The sequence below is a fragment of the Phoca vitulina genome, unplaced genomic scaffold (assembly GCF_004348235.1).
Source record: "Phoca vitulina isolate PV1807 unplaced genomic scaffold, GSC_HSeal_1.0 scaffold24, whole genome shotgun sequence".
Classification (NCBI taxonomy): domain Eukaryota; kingdom Metazoa; phylum Chordata; class Mammalia; order Carnivora; family Phocidae; genus Phoca; species Phoca vitulina.
The window spans coordinates 27,622,305-27,647,020 of NW_022589727.1; the positions used below are offsets into that span (position 1 = coordinate 27,622,305).

General features: G+C 44.4%; 1 protein-coding gene across 4 annotated transcripts in view; it reads right to left on the reverse strand.

The window, feature by feature from the left end:
- Positions 1-24,248, reverse strand: part of LAMA1 (laminin subunit alpha 1) — a 161,537-nt gene extending 137,289 nt beyond the window's left edge. For 3 of the 4 annotated variants that reach the window (XM_032421153.1, XM_032421152.1, XM_032421155.1), the window contains exon 1: positions 24,078-24,248. In XM_032421153.1, coding sequence (XP_032277044.1) covers positions 24,078-24,153 — 76 coding nt within the window. In that variant the 5' untranslated portion in view covers positions 24,154-24,248. Of the gene's footprint in view, positions 1-18,826; positions 20,940-24,077 lie in introns of those variants that run through there. The other variant, XM_032421154.1, reaches the window with a different exon arrangement.
- Between the last annotated feature and the right edge of the window lie 468 nt (positions 24,249-24,716).

The window sequence follows — 24,716 nt, forward strand, 5'->3', positions numbered from 1 at the left end:
ACCCAACTAAACATCTATAAGTTGATTAGAGAAGGCCAGTATTAGAAATAAACTACCCTGTTTGCCAGCACTCTTTGAAGCACGGTAGTTCCCCGGGCGAACAATAAAAACAGCACCTCTAACAACTACAAATGGCGTTATTCAGAGAAAAACCCTGGAAGCATTTGACACTACTCCAGGATAATAACATAAAATAACTTAATATTCTAAGTTAATAGTATTAAAGTGTTCTTAATGACTTGAATTTTAGGAAGATAACATGAATTCATACTCAGTAATGTATCCACATGAGTCCAAAAATGCAGATGAGAATGTTTGACTAAGTTCAATAAACTTTCAGTGAGAATCTTTTCGGTGCAAAGCACTATGCCAGACACCTCCCCGAGACACCAGGATGAATGAGCTGGGCTGTTCCTAACCCTAGGGCTCTCCCAGTCGGAAGGGAAAGAGAAGCATCTACTCACAGATTCTAGTAAGCATAATATTTAAAATGCAGCAATATTTTAAGACATATTCGAGGAGAGAGTCTGGAACAAGACATGCAGTTAGAGGTAACCCAGGCAGAGGGATGAGGGTGTGTACTCAGGCTAAGGCTGGTCTAAAATCCTTTCAGGGCTCCCCTGGTTGGTCTTCAAATCAATTTCAATATCCTTCCCTCTGCACATTTCATGTAACCTATCATGCCCTACTCACCCTTCAAGTTAAGCCCTGATCTTTCCTGAATCCCAGGCTAAGATAAATGTTCTTCTTTTGTCCTGCCCTTAATCAGCATGCCCCATCTGCACTTTGCATTTATACCAGCTCCCCGCCCCCTCCCATTTTTCTCCCCTCAGTATCCTTCTCCGAAAAATAAAAACAACTCTGATCAGTCTGTGAATTACTTTGGGGCAGAACCATATCCTACTTGCCCTAAGTTAGCACCTGGCTCGTGTGAATGCCCAATAAAACCTGAATGGAAGAAAAGATAAATGAAAGAAGGAATGTTCTCTCACTCCTGGATTACTACCAAGTGCACAGAACCAGGATCCTAAATCTCGACTCTTCTCTTGGTTCCACCGCTAACTATATGTCTTCAGGCAAATCAACCTCTCAGAGCCTCTATTTCTTCGACTATTAAATGAGTATTTTTAAGAGCCCTTTTTTCCAAATTACTTTGATTCTGAAATTTTACCTTAATAGACTATCAGGTAAATTTGTCCACCATTCTCTCTCCCACTATTTGGAAAACGAAGTAAGAAAAACTCTTCTCTCCATGGAATGTACAGAAAGGCAAAGAGAAGTAATTTGGTAACTCTTTTATCTTTTTGGCCAAGAGAACCACATAGAAATATAAAGTAACTTCCTTCCTTCCCTCCCTCCCTCTTTCTTTCTCTTTCTTTTGTTTCTTTCCTTTCTTTCCTCTTTCCTTCATTCTTTTGTTTCTTTGGGAGTCACTCCTCAGAGCTTCTGGCTCTTGAGAGGAGCAGAAGAGAAGCAAATGATGTTTCATACATTTATCAGAAGCCAGAGAACCCTCAGAGGTTGGCTTTGCTTCTGATCTATGCCAATGGCAAGAGCACTTCCTTGACTCTTGCCTACTCCCCAGTGTATAAATATACATCATTGGGATTCTTCCAAAACAATAAGTTCTATTTAATATGGCATATTTAATGGGGCAGTTAAGCGTCTGACTCTTGATTTTGGCTCAGGTCATGGTCTTGGGGTCATGGGATTGAGCCCCGTTTCGGCTCTGAGCTGAGCATGGAGCCTGCTTAAGATTCTCTCTGCCCCTCCCCCTGCTCTCTTTCTATAAATAAATAAATAAATAAATAAATAAATAAATAAATAAGGATGGGACGCCTAGGTGGCTCATTTGGTTAAGCCTCAACTCTTGATTTCAGCTCAGGTCATGATCTCAGGGTCCTGGGATCGAGCCCCACGGGGGGCTCCACGTTCAGCAGGGAATCTGCTTAAGGATTCTCTCCCTCTCCCTCTGCCCCTCCCCGCCCACTGTGTGCTCTCACCCCCTCTCTCTCTAAAAATAAATAAATAAATCTTTAAAAAATGTATGGCATATTTAATGCCGAACCTGTACATGTCCAGGCTTAAGATGGAAATAAACGTTCTAATCAAGTGTTTTCTATGAATTCTATTAGAATGTCAAGTCTACTACAATCACCACTGCTTAAGAAAGGCAGGGTTGGGTGAGGAGCAAGAACGTGAGCCATACAGCTGTAGATGTGCATTATAGGTCTACCAGTTGCCAGCTGTGTGGCCATGGCCGAATGGCTTTACTTCTTAGTCTCCTTATTTACGCCATGAGAACAGTGCCTAGGCACTTCTGTGAGCATTACATGAGATAACGGGTAAAAGGCTTAATATAATGTATTAAGAGCTCAGTAAACAGTTATTATTACTTTCATAGTATAAGTGGATACCACTAATATCAATTTCCTCAAATATAATTGGACTTACATGGTTATATTTCATGTATTTGAGTCTCTGTCTCTCTGATTAAATTTTAGATGAAGTAGCACATTTGCATTTAAGGGCCACTGAGTCTGGAAAGTATCTACCTTTCAACAGAAGAGACACCCTCCGCCCAGAGTGATGTGCATCAGGAAAGAGGCATGGAGGAAACCCAGACCCTCCAAGGCAGGGACTCACTGAGCAGAAAGCTAAGCAGGACTGCTCACTTTATTCACATTTGACCCCCTTCCCTCCTGCCCTGCCTCCTCCCTCTCTTCTTCTCTGATTGTTCTTTTTGATGTTGCCTTTGCAACACTGTGTGCTTATAAATCCCTGTAAGTTAGGTGCCCATTTGTAAATCACAATCTTCTCTCATTGTCCTATGAGGTGACAAGGGAAGACATCTCGGAGGAGGTGACATTTCTATATTTTAATATATTCGGTTTTCTTTGTAACATATTTTTTATGCACTTAAAAACATGCTACGAATGGGTCTGTGAGCTTTGCCAAAGGGGTCCATTGGTACCAAAAGGTCAAGAACCCAGGAAGAGAAAATGCTCTGTCTAAAGTATTGTGAATCGGGAGCTGATGGCATAGGGGACTGTTGGTCTCCTTTCCCCCCACCTCCGCTTCCAGGAATCTAGTTCATCCCTGGACAAAGAAAGCCAGGAGGGCCCTGACCTTCTGATCCAGGCGGGTCGTGAAGGTGAGTGAGAGGGGCCCCGGCCAAGCCAAGAGTTAATGTCCTGCTCAGGTGCAGTCTCAAGTGACCTGACCATGTACTTACAGGGGCATATCCCCAGTCCCTAAAATTTGTTCAGGAGGCTGCTTACAAGTTGTGGCAAAATGCATCTTACCTCAAATGTTGTTTGTTTTTTTTTCTTCTAGAAAACAACACAAACATACCTGCATATTATGAATTAGGTGTACGTGGAAAATAAGCACAAAAGAAACTGTTTTCCCACTTTTACTTCTGACTGACCAGCAATTGACAGAGGCTCTTTGCGACAACCTTCTTCTGTTCCTTTCCCGGGAGAAACCTGCAACCATGTTATCATAACAGGAGCGCGCCATTTAAAGCAACCCTATTTCAAGTCATTTGTCATAACCTAAAAATCATTTTAATCACTAGTAAGTGAACTTGCTTTGTATAGCAAATTCCATCATTCTCAAAATGTTTAAATAATATATGATCAAGGCCAATGTTGAAATATGCAAAAGGCTTGCTTGCTTAGTGTTAAACAGGGCTTTTGTTTCCAATGAGAATGAATCAAAAGTTACCAGTGAGTTATTTTATTTCTCAAAAATCTAACACTTGGGAGCGTTTTTAAATGCAGACAACTTGGGGTCCTCTCTAGCTTGGAGCCCTTTTAGCTCAAGGCAGAAGCCCAGCACCAGGGAGAGAAAGGCTCCCCGCCCACCACTCCTCCTCCCTCAAAAGCAAATACTTGGTTTTTGGGCTAAACCAATTTAATCATTGATGGCTGTTAGTAAAAGAAAAGCTTTAAGATATTCTAGAAATTCCAAGGCCCTTTCCAGCACAGTGGGGGAAAAGGGGGGGAGGAGTGCGGAGAAGGAGAGAGAAAGAAAGATCCCACATAATCAGTAAGGGAAAAGTCAAATCCAAACTCCCAGGAGTTTGACATTTAACACAGTTGACTTTTTTTTTTTGTCTCATGTGGGAAGATGAAGAGAAGTTTAATCTCAGGAAAACCAGAGGGGGTGGTGAGCAAAAGACCTTCACAGGGTTTTGCCGAGTTCCATTTCCATAGCAATGGACCCAAGGTGCCCTTGACAAAGACAGAGGTTTTCACTGTAAGATGAATAAGCAGAATGAACCAGCTAGCGACAAATATTGTCAGCAGAAAACAGCACCTCGTCGGGATCCACCTACTCCTCCCACAAAGGCTTGTTTAATGCTTATATTCCATGACATCCTGGGTTTGGATTCAGCATAAAAGTTTAGTTGCAGAGACAAAAACTATAATTCATTCATCAGGAAGTATTTTTCTCTTTTGTTGCCAAGGGCAACAATTTAAATACCTATTGAAAACATTATTGCATTTAGGCAAACACAAAAGCTCCTCAACATAAGCACATATTTTGAAAATTTTGTATCATTCCCACTGCCCTGGAAATGCACTACCCCTCCTCCCTCCTTCCACATCCTCACAGGAGTGAACTAACTTAAAGGAAAGTCAAAAAAGCAAGTATGACCTTTAAGTTGAATATTGACAGCCTGTTGAATTAAAATGCAGTCATATTATATTTTGCTTATACAATGTATAATGTGTACAATGCTTATACCATTTGTTTAAATACCTAAAAACGTCAATTAATTCAACATTTCTCTAACTGGCCAAACACTTCCAAAAACTATCAACTTTTCTACAAGCCCTTCAAGATCTTACTTTTTTCTTTCTCTTTCTTCTGCCTGTGCTCCATTATATAGATTTTACTTGCTTCTGCTTTAAAACTTTGGCATCCCTGTTGAAGAATGTGCCCACGGCCACTTCAAGGGTGTCAGACCAGTGGCCTCATCCTTGGTTTAATGCTCTGTTGAAACTGTCCTCAAAGTTTTCATAATTTGAACAGAGGGCTCCCTATTTTCATTTTGCATTAGTTCTTCATGTGCCTAGTAGTAGCTTCAATCGAGGACTGTCCTCCCAAGTGTCCATGTACCTCTGATCAAATCATTCGGCATTCAAGTCACCACCTGTAACTGAACGATCATTCCATGGTGGCTGGACCCACCAGATTACAGCTCCTTTTATTCCAATACATTCCTACATGAACATCTTGCTAACAAAGAAATCATTTGAGATATCTCTCACCTTGGAGACCAACCGTAGACAAATACATTTAACAACTAGAGTAAACACTCCAATCAAAAGTACACAGAATTAAATTATCTTGGTAGCATTCTCACTGGGATTGATAATACTGTATTTTCTCGGTTTCAGTACCATTGTTTGTTTCTGAAATCAGGCTACCTCTTTCAATAGATATATACATTTAATGCAATCATTTCTCTATTTTTTTTCCCAAAAAGCTGTTACTACGTGGAGGGTGTATATAAGAATTTCATTCATTGTCTTTCCAGTTCCTTGCCTTACATTTGCTCTTCACTCAACTTCAACTGGGATTCTGATCCTTTAAGTCACTAAAAATGCCCTTTTCAAGGGCATCAACTTCCATGTTGCCCAACCCAACCTGCAATTCACCTTCAGTTTACTTGACCTTGCAGGAGCTTTTATCAAAACTGACCTTTCTCGCTTCCTTAAATCCTACCTTCTTTTGGCCTCCATCCTTCTACAGACCCTCAGTTCTCCCTCTGTCACAGTAACTGGGTCACTCTCTGCTGGTTATCCTAGATGTCCCCATAGGAACTGATTTCCTATGGAAAGCCCAAGATGGCCCCGGTGCATTCTGTTGGGGAAAAGGGGGAAGCAGTGTACTTTCCCAAAAAGTTATCTTGAAAAACAAGAGAAGCAACCCTAAAGTATATTGAACTGAAGACAGGAACTTGGGTTTTCTACCTCATGTGTTCAATGCTTCCTTGTTCAATATTATTAATCCTAATTTAGATATGATATAAAAAGGCATCACATGTATGGGGCATGAATACATGGGGTCGTGGAATTAGTGGAATCCCAGCATGGCCAAAATAAAACCAGCAGAAGTTTAACAGGGATAGATGGGGGACCCTCCACTTTCCCACCCCAAATCCATCGGCAAATCACAGCCTAATCTTGGTGAAGGTAGAAAAGATATTATGGTCCCTTGTGATAGGTATACACAATATGAAAACAGTACTATGAAAAAAAGCTATCCTGATCTAAGGTCGAATTAATAATGCCATGCTATCCAAGAAAGAAGATGACGTTTAGCATCCACAAATTTGATCATTATTATTGAGCTCTGCACAAGATATTCAAAAGCCATTCTGCACCCAACTGTTGAGAATCACAACAGTACTTCTCCAACTTTTCCATGCACAGATCACCTGGAGATCTTGTTAAAAATGCAGATTCTGACTGCGGGTCTGAGGTGGGGCTGGGATGCTTCGGCGGAGCATCTCCTAGGGGCTGCCATTTTGGATTTGAAAGATTAAATGATCTCTTGGGTTGTTTCTAGCTCAAACACCCTGGGGTTGGCTAATTCAGCCAAGCCTTGGCACAAAGATCAGCAAGCTTATTAGTAAGATCACATCTCCCCCAGCACTTCTCTGTCACTACTTAACCAGAACTCCAGACTCCCCTCCTGCATTCAAGTCATAGAGACACCGGGCAACTATTTCCAGAGGGAATGGGGTGCTTCAGTGAAACTGAGGCTTTGGGCTTACTGGAAAGTGGGGGGAAACCTTTAAGAGTTCCAAAATTAAAGACATACTAGAGGAGCAAGGTTAACTGAGCATCAACCAGGGAAATCTATTAAAGCAAACCAGTGGTTTGATTCCTTAGCCCTGTTATACCTGAATGATGCTGCCGCCAGCCTGGTTCACTCATGGTGAAAATGATGTTGTTGAAGACAGGTGAAATGCTTACAACATAATGTTAAAGTTTAAGAGAAGGATATTTACGTAGCACGGGCTAATTCTGACAGAGAGTCTCCCTTTAAGCCTGAGTCCTGCAGGCGGCAGGCATTCTGACCAGGTGTCTTTGCTCAGGGTGGGGAGAGGTGGGCTGGAGAGCACAGTCTGACATCTCTTCCCTGGCTGCCTCCGAACCTTGCATTTGGGCTTCCAGGAGAGGGTGTAGGTGACAGAAGGAGAAGGAAGAGTTTGCAGAGCGTCTCTGAAGGCAAAAGCAGGGCCGTTCACAGAAGGTGGGGCCAGCTCCCCAGTCTGGTGAAGAAAAGAGCTGGAGAGAGGTGGGGCAGGGTGTGGAGACACAGTTCATCACCACAGCAGTACCCCTGATGCTCTCTCTTTCTTTTTTGTCTTATTAAAATAAGATTTTTAATATTATTATCCTTTTACTTTTTAAGTTTTTCTCTATATTATATTTTATTATGATAATCTAGGCAAGGGAAGTTTATTTGATTTCCACATGTTAGTAATGAAGAAATCAGAACCCAGACTGAACCACATTAACAGATTACTCTCAAATAAACCACACTGACATAAATCTTCCGTAGCACATTTTCGTTTAGAACAAACCAGTAAAAACCCGATGGCCCGTCTTTACTACACGTATCTCCACTACAGTTTGCACACATTGCCCATTCTAAGTTTTTTGGTTCGACTTCAGGTTGCAGGTTCCACTCAGATTATTTTCCCCTTCCTGAGCCCTCCCTCGCCTGCCCTTCCCTCCCCTTCCCGCACCTTAGCACAGACCTCCCTCTGTGTTTCCCCCACTCCTCTGGCTCTCGCCCCAAAGAAGTTGGCAAGTTTAGGGACCTCATTTGTTTCCAGGAGAATGTCAGCCCTTCTTCCAACTTCTGGGACCACGCTCCCAGGCTGCCAACACAGTACTCCTTTAAATGTGTTCATTGCCTCATGGGGACTGCATTTCCCACAGAGTTCCCTTTCGTTTGCCTGTGCTGACAATCAGTCAGACTGAGGATGTCCACTGAGGTTTGACTCACGATGAACATCTGCTTAAGTATAAACGGTAACTAGTATAATATCTGAAATTTACTTTAAGATACTTGAGTATAAGGTATGATAGTTGTGTGTGTGTCTGTATCTTAGATTAAACTACCCAGATGCCGCTAGTGTTAAAACTGGTGAGGTACCTCCGAGGGGGAGTCAGCTGGTACTCCAGTCAGGAAGACTGCTCATATTCCAGACGTGCCCACCATGCTGTCTGTTACCTGTCTCCATCAATGCTGGCATTTTGCTAATTAGTAGGGTGAGTATCAGAAATGGGTTATTAGGAAAATCAGTGGGCTGTTAATGGCATAATAGGTAATACAACTGGTCTCTCACTAGAGAAATTCATGGTGGTCAAGGTACCTATATACATTAAAATCTCTTAGAGAGACTTCTGGCCATAGCATAGAAAAGAGGTTGACAAATCCTCCCCTGAAAAAAAAATTATGTAATTGGACAAAATGCTTAAAAATAACCATTTCAGGACTCTGAAATCAACCAAAGACCAACAACAAATTGAGACGCTCTTCCTTAGGCAAAGCTGCCAGGGTTTCACGTAAGACCAGTGGGTAAGATCCGCCTGCCGTCTGGGCTGCCCCACCCTCACCCAGCTCCTCGCCACCGCGGTGGATTACCAAGGCAGTTCAAGCATGGGCATCAGCAGCTTCAGTGCTGGGGCCTGACCGCTGGCTCCATTTGGAGCAGAGAGTGGAAACACAATGATGTTGTTGTAAAAGTAGTAAATTCAGTAGAAAACAAATAAATGAATAAATGAATGGGGATCGCTTAAGGCTCTGCTGGCCTGAGGTTGCAGTCCCAGAGGGGCAAGCTACAGACAGCTGACAAGCCAAACACGTAACAGCGATGTCCTGGAAACATGCGCGCCAAAGAAGGGCTTGATCAGCTCTCCATAGGTCCCCGACTTCTTTTATTGGAAAAGAAGAAAACACTTCAGAAAAGAATTTAGCAGAAGAATTAAGACCAACACACTGAAAACTACAAAACACTTCTGAGAGAAAGACCTACATGAATGAAGAGATGTATTTTTTCATAGGAAGGAAGACCCAGTAGTAATAGACAGCAATTCTCCCTGCACTGTTTTTAGATTCAGTCTCTGTCCTATCAAAATCTCAGTTGGCATCTTTTGTAGAAATTGACAAGCTGATACTAATGGAAATGCAAAGGACTTGGAACTGTCAAAGCAATTTAGAAAAAAGTAAACAAAATTGAATGTCTTAAACTACAGATTTTAAAACTTGCTATAAAACCAAAGGAATCCAGACAGCATGGTGTTTGCATGAGAGAATACATATGAATCAATGGAACAAAATAGAACCCAGAAATATACACTTATATATTATGGCAAATTGATTTTTGGCAAAATGCCGAGGCAGTTTTGTCTTTCCAACCAATGTCTGGGACCACTGTATATCCACACACAAAAAACAAATTTAGACCCTGCCTCCTCATCATGCATAAAAGTTAACTCAACATGGATCACAGACCTAAATGTAAGCGCTAAACTTGAAAACTTCTAGAAGAAAATAGAGGATAGAGGAGAAAATCTTTGTAACCTTGGATTAGGCAAAGAATTCTTAAAGATGACACCAAAAGAGGAAAAAAAACTTGATAAAATGGACTTAAAATAAAAAAACTTTGGTGCTACAAAATACACTGTTAAGAAAATCTAGGGCTGGCTTAGTTGGTAGACCGTGTGACTCTTGATTTGGGGTTGTAAGTTTGAGCCCCATATTGGATGTAGAGATTACTTAAAAATAAAAATAAAATATTAAAAATTAAAAAAAAAGAAAATCTAAAGACAAGCCATAAACTGAGAGAAAATACTTTCAAATCATATTTCTGATACAAGACTTGTATCAAGAAAATATGAAGAACTCTTATAACTCAATACTCAAAAGACAGAAAACCCAATAAAAACCAGGCAAAATATTGGAATAGGTATTTTTTTAAAGATTTATTTATTTATTTATTTCAGAGAAAGAGAGAGTGCACAAGTGGGGGGGAGGGGGGGAGGGGCGGGGAGAGGGAGAAGCAGGATCCCCGCTGAGCAGGGAGCCTGACACCGCGCTCGATCCCAGGACCCATGAGATCATGAGCTTAGCCGAAACCAAAAGTTGGACACTTAACTGACTGAGCTACCCAGGTGCCCCTGGAATAGATATTTTTACCACATAAGATATATGAATAGCTAGTAAGCACATGAAATACGTTCAATAAATTATCAGGGAAATTCAAGTTAAAACACGAAACACCACTTCACAGCCACTGTGACTACAATCAGTATGTAGTGTTGGTAAAGATGTGGGGTGACTGGAATGGTCATAGGCTGCTGGTAGGAACGTAAAACTGTACAGCCGCTTTGGAAAAGAATCTCAAAGTCTCTTTAAAAAAATTAACATAAGGGGTTCCTGGGTGGCTCAGTGGGGTATGCATCTCACTCTTGATTTCAGCTCAAGTCATGATCTCAGGGTCATGAGATTGAGCCACGTGTTGGGCTCTGTGCTCAGGGCAGAGCCTGCTTGAGATTCTATCCCTGTGCCTCTGTCCCTCCTCTCTCCCGGCTCTCTCCCTCTCTCTCTCTAAAATAAATAAATAAATAAATAAATAAATAAATAAATAAATAAAATCTGAAAAAAAGAAAATTAACACAAATTTACTATATGCCCTCTATTCCAATCTTAGGAATTTCACTCAAGAGGAATGAAACAGGAAGACCTGAATGCAAGTGTTGATAGCATTATTCCTAATAGCCCCAGGATGGAAACAATCAAAATGTCCATCAACTGATGACTAGCTAAAAAAAATGGCTATCTACACAATGGAATAATATTCAGCAATAAAGTATAACAAACTCCAGATACATGCCACGACCTAGATGAACCTAGAAAATATTATGTTAAGAGAAAGAAGATAGACGCAAAAGAATACATACTGCATGACTCCATGCATATGAAATTTCCAGAAAGGGCAAATCTAAAAGTACAGAAAGCAGATGATTGGTTGGGGCTGAGGGGAGGGTGGAGGTGGGGACTGAGTGCAAATGAGCATGAGGAAGCCTTTTGAGATCTTGGAAATATTCCACACCAGATTGTAGGGACAACTGTACAACACTCTAAATGTATTAAAAACCATTGTGCAGCACACATCCAATTGGTAGGATTTTGTGGCATGTAAATTATACCCCGATAAAACTGTTAAAACATGTTGGAGTTTCTCCTCACCCTTGCAAAGTACAGGGTATAAAATCATGCAGTCTGTAGCCTTCATTCTGAAGGATGGGGATGCCACCTGAGGGTTGATCCCTCAGATGTCCTGGATCCAGACAGTGTTTAAGGAAGGGTGCATATTGCTTGATGCTGATTCAAGGGAGAAGTCTGCACACCTGAAAGGACAGAAAGCTAAAATTCTATCAAATTCATTGCATATGGCCTATGACCTGTTTTGGACCTGATCGCTAATTAAGGTATGTTTTGTTTTGTTTTGTTTTGTTTTTAAACATATTATTTTTTTTTTAAGATTTTATTATTCATTTGAGACACAGAGATAGAGAGAGAGAGAGCATGAGCAGGGAGAGAAGCAGAAGGAGAGGGAGAAGCAGGCTCCCCACTGAGCCAGGAGCCCGATGCGGGGCTCGATCCCAGGACCCTGGGATCATGACCTGAGCCGAAGGCAGACGCTTAACCATCTGAGCCACCCAGGCACCCTAATTAAGGTATGTTAATAATGTATCATGTGTAAGCTATGCACTTGACATCATCTAGTGGGTTAGGTTGTTGGGGAGCAGTGAATCCTCATGTACCTTGAACCTCTCAGTGGGTACCATCATTCACCGAAAAAGAACCTAAGCATTTTGTATAACAAAATTGGCTTAGGTCAGTTGGTAACAGAAACCAAAGTGATGTTTATTTTCTTTACTAGTGAATTCCTTCAAATATCATTTTGGAAATATTTTCCTATTCAATTTGAAATTATTTCATTTACAGAGGACTGTCTTATGAGCAAATTTTCAGGGAAGTTTGAGCACCTAAATGAGGCATATCTTAATTCAGTCAATTCTAATAATGAAAAAGAAACCAACAAAGTTGGAAACCACTAAAGACACGGGAGATGTTATGCTCATATTTCTAAGGAGAATAGGCCATTCTTTCACTCAGTAATAAGTGATTTTTACCAAACAAAAATCCGTCTGTGACATAAATTCTGTATGCCTTTGTTCTGTTCCTGAGAAGAGAAGGATGGCTTAGCTCAGAATGCCCAGAGGAGAACAGCTGTTCTTTCACTTAAACAAAGTGCTCCAATGGCAGGCAGGTAGAGTTCCTTTAAAAAACACCTCAATTATGAAAATATAACTACAAGAGCTAGTTAACACAATGCCAACAAGGCTAAAGTCATGCACCATCGAGTGTCCTGAAGTCACACTTTATTTACATGGAAACCCTACTGCAGTAGAAATGTAGAGGTGAATCAGAGTCCTCCTTCTGTTTCCAGTGATATTATTCTAAAGCAGCAAGTGAACTTGTATTGGTGTTGAGGCCTTCAGAAGCAAAAATCTCTCCCAGATCAGAACTGTGAACACACTCAGTAGGATTCTTTGAGTATTTCTCAAGCTCATTTGACTACAAGCACTGGGGATGCAAAACCACTGGTCACCAGTGTGTGGAACATTCTAGAAATGTAAGTACTTGTTGATTGAGTGCGTGAATACAATACTGTCTTGAGATGCTTAGACGTTACTAGCTCCAAATCTAGAAATAAGATCATGTTAAATAAAATCAGAGTTTTAAATCTGTATTGAATATTCATCATCAGCCATTATTTTAATTATAAAAATGTAATCCATGTTTTCTTTGTGCTGAATTGTAGATGGAAAAAAAAAAATCAATAATCCCCTCAAGTTTTCAGCCCCTCCTGATTACCAGACTCTGTGGCTCTTCTCTCTCCATATTTGGATGCTCTCTGTGAGCACGAAAGCATCTGGACTTCTCATTTCTGCCGCTAGGTGGTCCCTGATCACGTGTTCTGGTTCAGAATGCGAGCTAAGGTTTTGGTCCCCAGAATGTTGGTCCACCCTCTACCCTTGTTTAATTACCTGAATTCTTACTCGTTTCTGGTCCTGGAATCCTGTCGCCCAGCCTTCCTGAGCTGGCCCCTGTTCCTTCCCTGCCTCTGTTTCCCAGGAGATGATCACTCTGCTTAGTGACTTTCCTGATCCCAAAACAATGCCCACTGGATTCCCTTTTGCTCCTGTTGCTTGTCTGCACTGGGCCTTCCACATGCACCCAACTAGTATTCACAGAATTGACATGAAATGCCAGGCACTGTGCTGGAGATCAGAAATAAGAAAAAAACTCTCTGCCCCCCAGGAGAGACAGGCAAGTTAACAGTTACAAGACACCATGCTTCAGGTGTAGAAACAAATTGCTATGGCAACAACCAGGTGGAAAGCCTGAATGATGGGGTGGGGCAGAGCACGCCAGAGGGCCACAGGTGAAAGAAACGACTTTCCATGGACATGTGTTCAAGGTCACTGATGCGAGCCACCGCGTCACAGTGTGGGAACCGGATATCTCAGAATGGCCAAAATAGGGTTGGCAGTGGGAGAAGAAGCCATTGAGGGGTCTGAGCACAGGGGGCCCTGGAAGTCCTGTTCACAGAGAGTGAGAAGCCATTCAACAGGGGTGGGTGACACGGTCAACTTCATGGTCCTTAAATTCACTGGGACTCTGGATGCCAACAGTTTTTGGGCTCTTATTGGCCACATGAGACTTCAACTCAGCACCTGCAGCTGGGCTGGCGCTTCCAGCAGAATTTGTCTTCCCCGCCCACCCCCCCAGAGATGGGCCCAGGTCCAGACTCTGGTTCTGGCAGTCTGGGGTTAGTCAGTACAATACCTCTCCAGGTACCCTGAGCTGGGACCTGGTCTGCAAGGTCAGTACAGGGGTGTGGGTTTGCCATGCAGTATATGTGGGATATGTGTGGAGGGAGTGTGATGTGTGGTAGTCGGGGGGGGGGGGGGGTTGTGGATATAGAAGGCAGAATGGCTCTTATTTTGGGGGGTGGAGCTAGAAGGGAAATAATAAGCTAAACATTGCAGGGGGAACAACTTCCGAAGGAAGGCAGGAAAAACAAGTGTACAATGGATCATCAAAGACAAGATCGGAGAATGATAGAAGTACGTGGAAAAGGACAGCTAGACTTTGTAGTCACCCGACATGAGAAGGTGAAGATCGGATCCGGAGAGAAGGAGGTGGCACAGATAAATCCAGAGAAAAAGGTACCTATGGCTTGTCCATTTAATGGGGTTGGGAGGGAGGGATATGGCACCAGATAATGCCTATATATGGAATGGATTGACTAAATTTTGGATGAATTATTTTTTTTTAAAGATTTTATTTATTATTTGACAGAGAGAGAGAGAGCACAAGTAGGCAGAGTGGCAGGCAGAGAGAGTGGGAGAAGCAGGCTCTCCACTGAGCAGGGAGCCGGACGTGGGGCTCGATCCCAGGACACCAGGATCACAACCCGAGCCAAAGGCAGCCGCTTAACTGACTGAGCCACCCAGGCGTCCCTGGATGAATTATTTAAAAAATGAAACAGTAATCCAATCAATCCACTACCCAGCCCTACTAGGCCAGAACTTATACCCAGATGGGAAGGACTCTAAATGTCATATTTCATTCATATTTCATATTTCAAATGTCAATGACACAGGCTGTGAGTGCAGGGATCCCTCACAACTTTCAGGTGCTTAGTATCATCCCCGCTTCCCAGAGGAGTGGGAATCACATGAAACAGACATGAGGCGAGCAAGGAGGGTGCTTGGGTCTGAGCACTTGGTATCTGCACAAGGCATTAGCCTCCAGGCGATGGCAGGCTCAGTGGGGTCAGTGCCCCTGATCTGCCCCCTTGGATTAGGTAGGGGCTCCTATCAGGTACTGCATCCCTTTTCCAAGCCTGCATTGCTGTGTGATCACATTCACTGGTACAGCAAAATTTACAAAGTTAATTTAACGGCTCTCAATCCTGCTGCACAGCGGAATCACCTATGGGGCATTTTTATAAACTTTTTTTTTTTTTAAGACTTATTTATTTGAGAGAGAGAGCACATAGGGGATAAGGGCAGAGGGAGAAGGAGAGAGAAACCCAGGCAGACTCTGCACCAAGCCTGGAGCCCGACAAGGGGCTTGATCATAGGACCCTGAGATCATGACCTGAGCCAAAACCAAGAGTCAGATGCTCAGCCGACTGTGCCACCCAGGCGTCCCTCCTGTGGAGCATTTTTAAAGTATAGATGACTGGGCACCACCGCAGACCACATAAATTATACTCCCTGGGGGTAGGACCTAGGCATTGATGTAATTAAAATCTAATGTGCAGCCCGGAGAGAAAACTTCTGTGCTAACTGTGTCTGTTCACCTGGAGCACGCTAGTCCAGCAGGTGAGATCTGAGTTTCCCAGAAAAGAAAGGAAGCCCAGGGAAACAGACGTCACCTAACAGGGTGTTTGGTGTAGAGGCTGCTCCTGTCACTCCAGCTAATGCTGACCACCTCTCGGCCTCCCCATCTCCCGCCTTTCCCTGCCCCACGACTCGGCCTAGTCAGGTCCATGTGAACCCACATGACTCTAAGTAAACAAAATATAGATGGTAATATCCACGATTGAGACTTTGATCTTCTATTTCTGCTCTGCCCATTATTTCTCATGGAGGACGTTTTGTGTTTTGTTTTGTTTTGTTTTGTTTTATGCACTTTTCAATTCTGTGGACTTCAAAAACAGGTCCACCAAGAATGTCAAGAAATGCCTGGAATCATAGCAAGGAATGCAGGTGAGAATGGGGTCCTCAAGATACTCTAGCCTTTGTACATTCCTGATTCAGGGTCCCAAGATATGTTCCCTGCATGAATGAATGAATGAATGAATGAGCAAACAGAGGAACAAAAATTAGAAACATGAAATAGAAACAGTCTCACAAGAAAATATTATTCCCTACTCCAAGAAGGTATTAACTATTTAAAATGCCAACTGCCTTTAAGAAAAGCAATGGAAGCTTCCAAAGGCATTTCACATGTTAGTGAATATCTCGAACTCCCTCCACCCCACACTTCCAGAACAAGAGAATGCCCATGAATCCAGGAGTGTGGTTGTAAAGAATTGGGAAAACTAGATGGTGTACAAAGACAAAGATAGTGTTTGGGTGAAGGAGGTCAGAAGGCACAAACTTCCATCTGTTAAGTATCATATATTTAGTATTATATATATAATTATATACACAAGTCTTGGGGAGGTAATGTGCAGAATGGTGACCACAGTTAATAATACCGTGTTGTATTTTTGAAAGGTGCTTAAAGAGTAAATCTTAAAAGTTCTCATCACAAGAAAAAAATTTGTAACTATATATGGGAATGGATGTTAACTACACTTATCATGGTGATCATTTTGCAATATATACAAATATCGAATCATTATGTTGTACACCAAAAACTAATATAATGTAATATGTCAGTTATACCTCAGTTGAAAAAAAAATGCCAGAATTAAAGATTCAGAATAAAGGGGCTGGAAGGCTAGACAGGGGAATTTTGAGGGTAGGAAAAGAGTGCTAGCCCACCACAGGACACAGTAATTGGGACAGAAGGAAAGCCAAGTGGCAGAGAAAGTTGTGGAAGTACCTATTTAAACTAGAAACCCAAAAGAGTTGGCTTGAAGACCAACTGGAAAGTGGACCTTTCAAGTCCTGGTGCCTCTGGATGCCAAAATAGGAATAAGGTTTTATTGAAACAGATTCCAGATTCCAGATCCCCTGCTGCCCTGCAAATGCTAGTCCCCTCGGGTGAAATGAAATATAGGGGGCTAGGGGAACTCATGCCCAGAACAGGGCCAGGACTCAGGGCTGGGGTGGCAATCCAGGGGCTGGGTAAGGGTTTTATGGTTGTTAAGCTCTGGAGCATTTGTGGGCGGCGCCACCCTCCCACTGCCAAAGGCTCAGGTCTGAGCACAAGAACCCTCTACCCTTAAGTTATCTGTGTATTGAAAGAAATGCTGGTAGCTAAGGATTTGATCTTTGCAGGAAAAAAACCCTTCTTTTGGACCTTGACTTACAGAACTCTAGACAAGCCATCCAAAACAGGACCAGACAGCATCTTTTTTATTGTTATAGAGAATTTTCCTGAGAATTTTTCTGGCCGGAAGTTAAGGAGCAATGGAACAAAATGCAGGAAATACTTCAGGGAATGGAGAACGAGGGCATTTTCTATACATGCTCATGGATCTAAATTTGACATTCCCACCAGCCGCGCAGGAGGCTCTCGGGCACAAGAATTTGAGACACTCTGCCTGCTAGGCAGACAGTTCAGACTTCAAAGATACTTCAGGAATGAAGAGATGCAAACTTCAATCCCTGACTTATCATAAAAAACAGTGCAAATACAGAAAATACAGAAACAGGCCAGTTGGTTGAGGCTATAATAACTAGGGCAGTAAGCTGCAGGCCGTGCATGGGTGGTCAGGCTAGGTTTTAGGTAAGAAATGGGGGTGCAATTCAAATAAGGGAGTAACATGGACAAAGCACACAGTTGGAAGTCAATATACCATTTGCAGTCAGAGAGGAAGGAGGCGCCCAGGATAGAGAAAGGTGTGGCTAAGCCTCCGTAGTCCTGAATGACGGGAGGGATTATGGAGGGCCACTGGGCTGGGGCAGGATTGGAACTGGATGAAGCAGGGGGCACGTGATGAAGGCAGGGCTCCAGCAGCATGAGCCTAACTGCAGTGTTAGACCAGATTAGGAGAAAGCGTGTGAGCATCAGACACTTATTACAAGTGGCCGGTTATGTGGGCGCCTGGGTGGCTCAGTCGGTTAAGTGTCCGACTCTTGGTTTCAGCTCAGGTCATGATCTTGGGGTCCTGGGATCAAGCCCTGCGGAGGGCTCTGCGCTGGGCATGGAGCCTGCTTAAGTAAGATTCTCTCTCTCCCTCTCTTTCTGCCCCTCCCCCTTTCTCTCTCTAAAAACAAACAAAAAAGTGGCTGGTTAATAGTCAATTCAGACAGCAGGTGACTATTAGCATGGTAATAGGGAGAAACAAAAATTTTTAAAATCAGGGAATTTTTTTAAAGGAAGGAACAAAAATTCAGGGGGACAATTTGGATAAGGGGACAAAAAAAGTAAAGGAAGATGAAACCAAGGGAACAGAAAGAATGCATGAACTGGGGGAAATCGGAGGGAAGACATTGGAGCTGGTTCCAGTGCTGGGCCCCCAGATAACAAGACAATCACTTTTGTTAGTAAAATTCTGTCACTACAAAAAGGTTGGAAGACATTTAAATGTGTGCTATATAATAATCAGCATTGTTATGTGAGGGTTTTTTTTCCCCCTACATGTTCTCTTTAAACTACAAATAATCTGCTACACTGCAGCATCTTCTTTATTGTCATAGAGAATTTCCTGAGGTTCTGGCAGGAAGTTAAGGAGCAATGGAACAAAATGCAGAAAATGCTTCAGGGAATGGGGAACGAGGGCATTTTCTATACATGCTCATGGATCTAAATTTGACATTCCCACCAGCCGCGCAGGAGGCTCTCGGGCACAAGAATTTCAGCCACTCTGCCTTCAGACTTCAAAGATACTTCAGGAATGAAGAGATGCAAACTTCAAACAGCAAATTCAGAAAAGAAAAAAAAAAGGTGCATACAAGCTGAAGCCAGGATCTTAATGTATTTCCACACACCGCAGTTTCTGGATGAACACTCTGAGATAAATGCTTACCTAGGCAAGAATGTCATCCATCGGGCTGATTGGGATTCTCACTGCCTCCATTGTCTGTCTCCTGCCCCCGAGCAAGACACACAATCTCTGGGAACAAGTTAATCCAAAGAAAGCTCTCCTGATCCAGCCTTGAAAACACAAAGACTCAAGTGAAGGGATTCTGTGCTAGGAAATGGTTACTCTGGGCACCGACTGTCACCCCCAGCATCAGGGACAAGAAATGCAGTGAACCCAGCTGTCGCTGTTGCTGTCACGCGCGGGGGGCTTCGGGCCGAAACAGCTCCCTGGCTGGCATGTTCCAACAGAGCCCAAGTTCATGACCTTAACTCAATTACTTCTTATAAAGGATTTTTTTTTCTCTCACTAATTTTGAAATGCCTTTATTTATTTACCCAATTGTCCATGGAGACATATTAGTATTGGGAAAACAAAACAGGCAAAAGAACTATCTGCAAGCATGTAAATAAGTTACAGACATCTTTCTTAGGAAACTATAGTTTCTCTCGGTTGTCCAAACATTTCTAAGGAATGTAACTAAAAACGTCATCTAAGGTCTAAGATGGAGAGTTCTCTCTGTTTGTCTCCAGTTAATCTCTGTATTTGAAGTGTAAGCTTAACTTCATTCATTGGGAATTATTTTTAAAAATTAAATTTTTCTGTGTCTGCCATAGGTGTTCTAGTAACAAATCATACTTAGTTGGTAAAATAAATAACACACTATCCTAAACTTCTAATAGAATTATTCTCAAACTTGACTTCTGTATATCATAAATCTCCTAAAATATATTTTTAAAAAGTATTTACTGCATAAAGAATAGCTTCTTAATGCACGGTAAACAAGACTTTCAGAATGAGTACAAGGTCATGAAATCAATTGGTGACCTAGTTCTTAAATTCCATAAAATCTAGGAAACACTGCTCTAATACCTTTCTGTCAAAGACCATGTTGGAAGGGACAAGTTGAAGGTGACAAGTTTACAAGTATGTACGTTCATTAAATGATGTATTAATTCCCTGCAACGGGTCCACTGAAGTGTTAGAATGGGGAGGAGGCAGTGGAGAGAGGAATACTGTTCCATGTTTTGTCAGGAAACAACTGGGGCCTTCTTTATACTGTTACAGAAGAAGTAGTTTCCATAAAGTAGCTTGCTTTTAAGAGTTCCACAAAGAGACATCTAAGGAAGAATACACAAGAAACCGAAAGTAGTGGTTGCCTCAAAAGAAGGTGACAAAAGTCAAGACTTAACCTTTTTCTACAGACCCTTTAGTAGCACCCTTTGACTTTTGTACCATGGGCATGGGTTACCTATACAACAAAATGTTTTGAAGTTACTTGATTCATAACCAAAGAAATTCATTTCAATTTGACTCAACAAAGACAGGTGGCTATTCACTGCTAGGAACATTGCAAAACAATGACCATGCAGATATGGATAAAACGGTCCCTGCCCAAGTCAGTGGGCGAGACAGATTGGCCAGCCAATTGTTCACGCCACCATGATAAGTGGATACGTATGACAAGAGCATTAAGTGGAGAGGCCCCCGGGAGTTTAGGGAAGAGCACCTAATAAATACCTAATAAATACTTCAGCATCAGGGGACCAGGAAAGTTTTCCAGGGCCTTAGAACCTAAACAGCAGACTTGTCTGGCACTTCACAGCCTGCGTGCAAGGAAATACTGGTTGCCTACGAGTAGGTACACATGTGCCTAAAATAATGCCCCTCAGCTCTGGGATAGCCTCCTTGGTTTACCCCCAGTGTGATGCACGTCACTGTTATTTTGTGAATACATGTAAAAAAGTGAGGGGTGTGGGTGGCACCAGTCTGAGCCCATATGGTGGTGTTTCTAGAAAAATCACAGAGGCAGCAGTGCTGAGAAGGGAGAACAGGGGACGAAGGAGGTTTGGTGAGAGAACCATCACAATATTTCATGGGAAAAACAAACAATTCCTGAGCCTAGTCAGCAGTGGGGACGAAAAAGTGGAGACAGATCACACAGATTTTCAGGAGGTAAAATCATTTAAGCCTTAATGACGGAATGAATGTGGGCAATGAGAGAGGGAGGGGTACCCAGGATGGTGAGTGCACATGACAGGTGTAATAGTAAGGGCCATCGCCACAGATCCTATGCCTGTGACGCTATGTCCTGCCCAACACCATGCCATGTGAATCCTACCCATTTTATAGACAGGAAGACTGACATTCAGAGCTGTTAAGGTGTTAACCAATGTCATGGCTCATCAGAGGGACAGACCTGGTATTTAAGTCCAAGACTATCTGATTCCAAGTCCAGACTCCGAATTTTGAAACAATTAGGCATCCCAGAGACTATAGCTCAGAAGAGGGCCTCCCCCAAAGTTCTGTGTAAAATAGTAACAATGATGCTCCTAGATAATATATCTTGAGGGCTAACCCTGTACCAGACACTGTTCTAACACTTTTCTTGCATTGTTTCATCCCATCGTTAACTGCCTCTCCAGGGAGGCCCCATTATTATTCCCAGTTTGCTGCTGCTGACACCAAAGCACAGGAAAATTAACTTGCCCAATTTCCCCCAGCTAGTAAGGCCAGAGAATAAACATCTAAAGCTTAAAGATATAGCTTGTCACCCTTCCCCCAAATTTACCAGAGATGATAATGAATATCCACAGGGCTTTATGAACAAATTTTATAAAGCGGTAGAGTGTTTCAAGGAGGATTACCTTGAAATAAGTGGGTATATAAACATTTTATGATACTTGCTTATGTAGCAGTGCAATTCTAAGAGTGGCACAAGACATTACAAACAGTATGTATGTTTACTTCATATCTCTGTGGCATCTGAATTCTTTATGACGTTCTATTAACAACAGTGGTAGGCTTCATATTTAATGCCTGGAAAAGAGGAAGGGAAAAGGAGTGGGCCAAAGTCCAGGATATGCAGAAGGTAGGCAGTGATGTTTTTATTACACTTATCCTTGTTTCCAACTGCTAAGATCAATATTTTTTATTGGCCCTTACGTGGCAATACAGCTTACAGAAGAGAAAAATGTGCCTTTGAAATCCCTTCAGGCACACATACTCTACTGTGGAGTACAGACATGCTAAATTTGAATACTATGCCATGTTTAGAACGAAGTAAATGTTCTTCTGTTCATACAATAGATTTGTTTTCTCTATACCTGGAACTATCTATTTTTACTTTTAAAAAAGAAAGGACGATTTAAAACAGAAAAGCTGACGAGCCAACCTGTGAAGCAATTATAATTCTATGTAATGGCTAGCTGTGGACTTAGCACTATTTTAAGAAACATACCACCTCTTATTCTAACCTAGGAATAACTCACTTTAAACAGGTTACATTTCAAGGTTAGTGAGCCACTGGATCCTATACTGTGAGTTGTAAGATAATCCAGAGAGACACAGATAGCATAGAAAACTGCTATTAGCTGAGTGCTGTTAGATAACGATCTTTTTAAAAAATGTAGGCACCAGATAGCCAACTCAGCGGTGCTACGGGTCAGGATGATTTTATTATGACCATATCATACCATTTCACTAATCATTTACGCTATACATGTAGAACACAAATTATTTTTTAAAATGAAAACTCCCTCAAAGGTGCTCCTTAGGAAGCATGGTGTTGGCTGATGGGGTGGGGACCGGCAAATATGGAAGGCGGTGTGAAAGATTCAAAGACTCCCGCGGTGGGTGGTTTTCCACAGCATTTTAAGCAGGAAAGCCCCATGTGGTCCCACTTTCTCCAAACACCATTCATAACCTCCCACGCCAAGTGCTCAGCTCCTAGGGGCAAGAAAAACATTCGGGGCATCTCCTCCATCTAGGACTTTTAATTTCTTAGAACAATAAAGCTGAGCCAAGCGGCTCTCTCCCCACCCTGTGGGAAACTGGGACTGGTTCACTTTCAGCAACCCGAGAGAAAGGAGTTGGGCGTGCAGCGCCAAAGCCTCGCCTCCGAAAGGCCGGCTCCTCTCTCGCACGCATAACTATGTAAATTCCCTCTACGTCCCAGCCCTAGTCCGCGCTGAGCCGGCGCCGGGTGTTCAAAGCTGTGTGGCCGGCTGCGGTCCAGTGCGTTCATCACGAATGCCTGCATGAATGAGCCGGACACGTCGCTGTAGAGTTCACAACTCAGCACAATGCCCAAACACACATTTTTCCCACGAGGGTATTGCGCATTCCGCCTACCTACTTTTGACCTGAAATTTTTTTTTTTTAAATCAAATGTGTATTTGTGGGAATGTGCCCATGGTCATATGTTGCACACATGACGATGCAGTCAACAAGTACTGTGACCCCCTAGCCAACTAGAAGCGACGGCGGCAAGACTTCACCGAGTCTCCAATTAGTCGAGTGGGGAATGGAGTGCTCCGCAGAAAGGAGCATTCTCTCCTGGCATTGATAGAAGCCTTGAGAATTCGCTTGGGGTTTCCGTTCTCCCCAAACCTTGCCAGGAGAACCACTGCACCCGTGCAGCGAGCGAGCGTGCAAAGTCGTCCCTTCGCCGCCGGTTCTATCACCCCGGGGTGACCGCGGTCTAAACCTGCACGGGGAATGAGCCGGTTTGGCCACTTCGGGGGCTGCACAAAGAGTGCCCTTTCAGAAGGCGCATCTGTGGCCGGGACGCCGCCTGCGGGGGGCCGCGCGGGCGCGTACCCACGGCTCAGGACAGTCGGGCAGGGGCGCGCTTCTCACCATGGTCTGTCCCCACTAGCCCCCCTGGGCAGCGAGCGGCCCCGAGGAACCCGCCCTTTCCCCACCGTGGACGAGCGGGCTTTCCACCGCAGGACAATGAGGGCGACTCGAGAGGACGCCTTTCCCATTCATTCCCCGCGCCGGGTCAGCAGCCCGCACCCCCGCCCGCCGCAGCCGGGGGTCTGCAAGCTGGGGACCGCTGCGGGGTCGCAACGCCCCTCCCGCAGCCCCCGACGCTCCGCATCCCCCGCCCCCGCGCTGCTCGCGCTCGGGATCGCAAAAAACTGAGTGGAACCCCCCACCCCCACCCCACAACCCCCCACCCCCGAGCCCGAGGAGTTTCAAGCCCAAGGGTCGGATGAGCGGGTGGCGTCCCCAGTCCTCTCCGGTCCGGCCCGGGAGACGCTTCCCAGGGGCCGCGCGGGAGACCCACGTGTGCGATTCCCCCCGTCCGAGGTGAACCAGGATGCGCGCCCCGACCGAAGAAGCGGCAAAGCGGCCGGCTTTGTCCCGCAGCTGCCGCCGCCCGCCGGGGATACTGGGGACCGGGGCTCACCTCTCTGCTGGCACCGCGCGGCGACCCAGAGCAGCGAGGCCAGGAGCGCGACCCCCGCGCCGCCGCCGCCACGCATCTCGCCGCCGCCGCTCGGGCTCTGGGAAGAAAGGCACGGCCACGCGCGGGGCCTCTCCGCAGAGCGCGAGTCGGCGCTTCCCCGCCGGGCGCCGGCCTCCAGCCCGCCGGCCCCTCGGACACACCCCCCGACCTCCGCCGCGCCCGCCCCTCCTCGCCCCGACCCCTCCCCCCCGGGGCCCCTCGCTCGGCCCCTGCGACCCGCGGGGACCCGCCACTCCAGCTGGCCGCCCGCCCAGCCGGTGCTCAGAGCGTCCCCGACTCGGGGGGGGCTGTGGCGGGGGTGACCGGCTCCGAGTCGGGGCGGCGGGGGCGGGGGTGGGCGGAGAAAGCGGCTGGGAAGGAGAAAATCTGCTGAAGTTGGCCCGAGCTGGTGAATTCCGAGAAAGCATTTGCCCTGTTGACCCCTTCCGGTCCCACGGCGGCTCTGCGCCCATCGCCGGGCCCCGGGAGCCTGGAGGACCCGCGGCTGCCGACACCCGCTGCAGTTCCCAGCCCGCGCCCGTCGCGCCCCTGGCGCTCCCCGGCCGGCCGACGGCCTCCGCCTTCGGAATGAGACCAGGG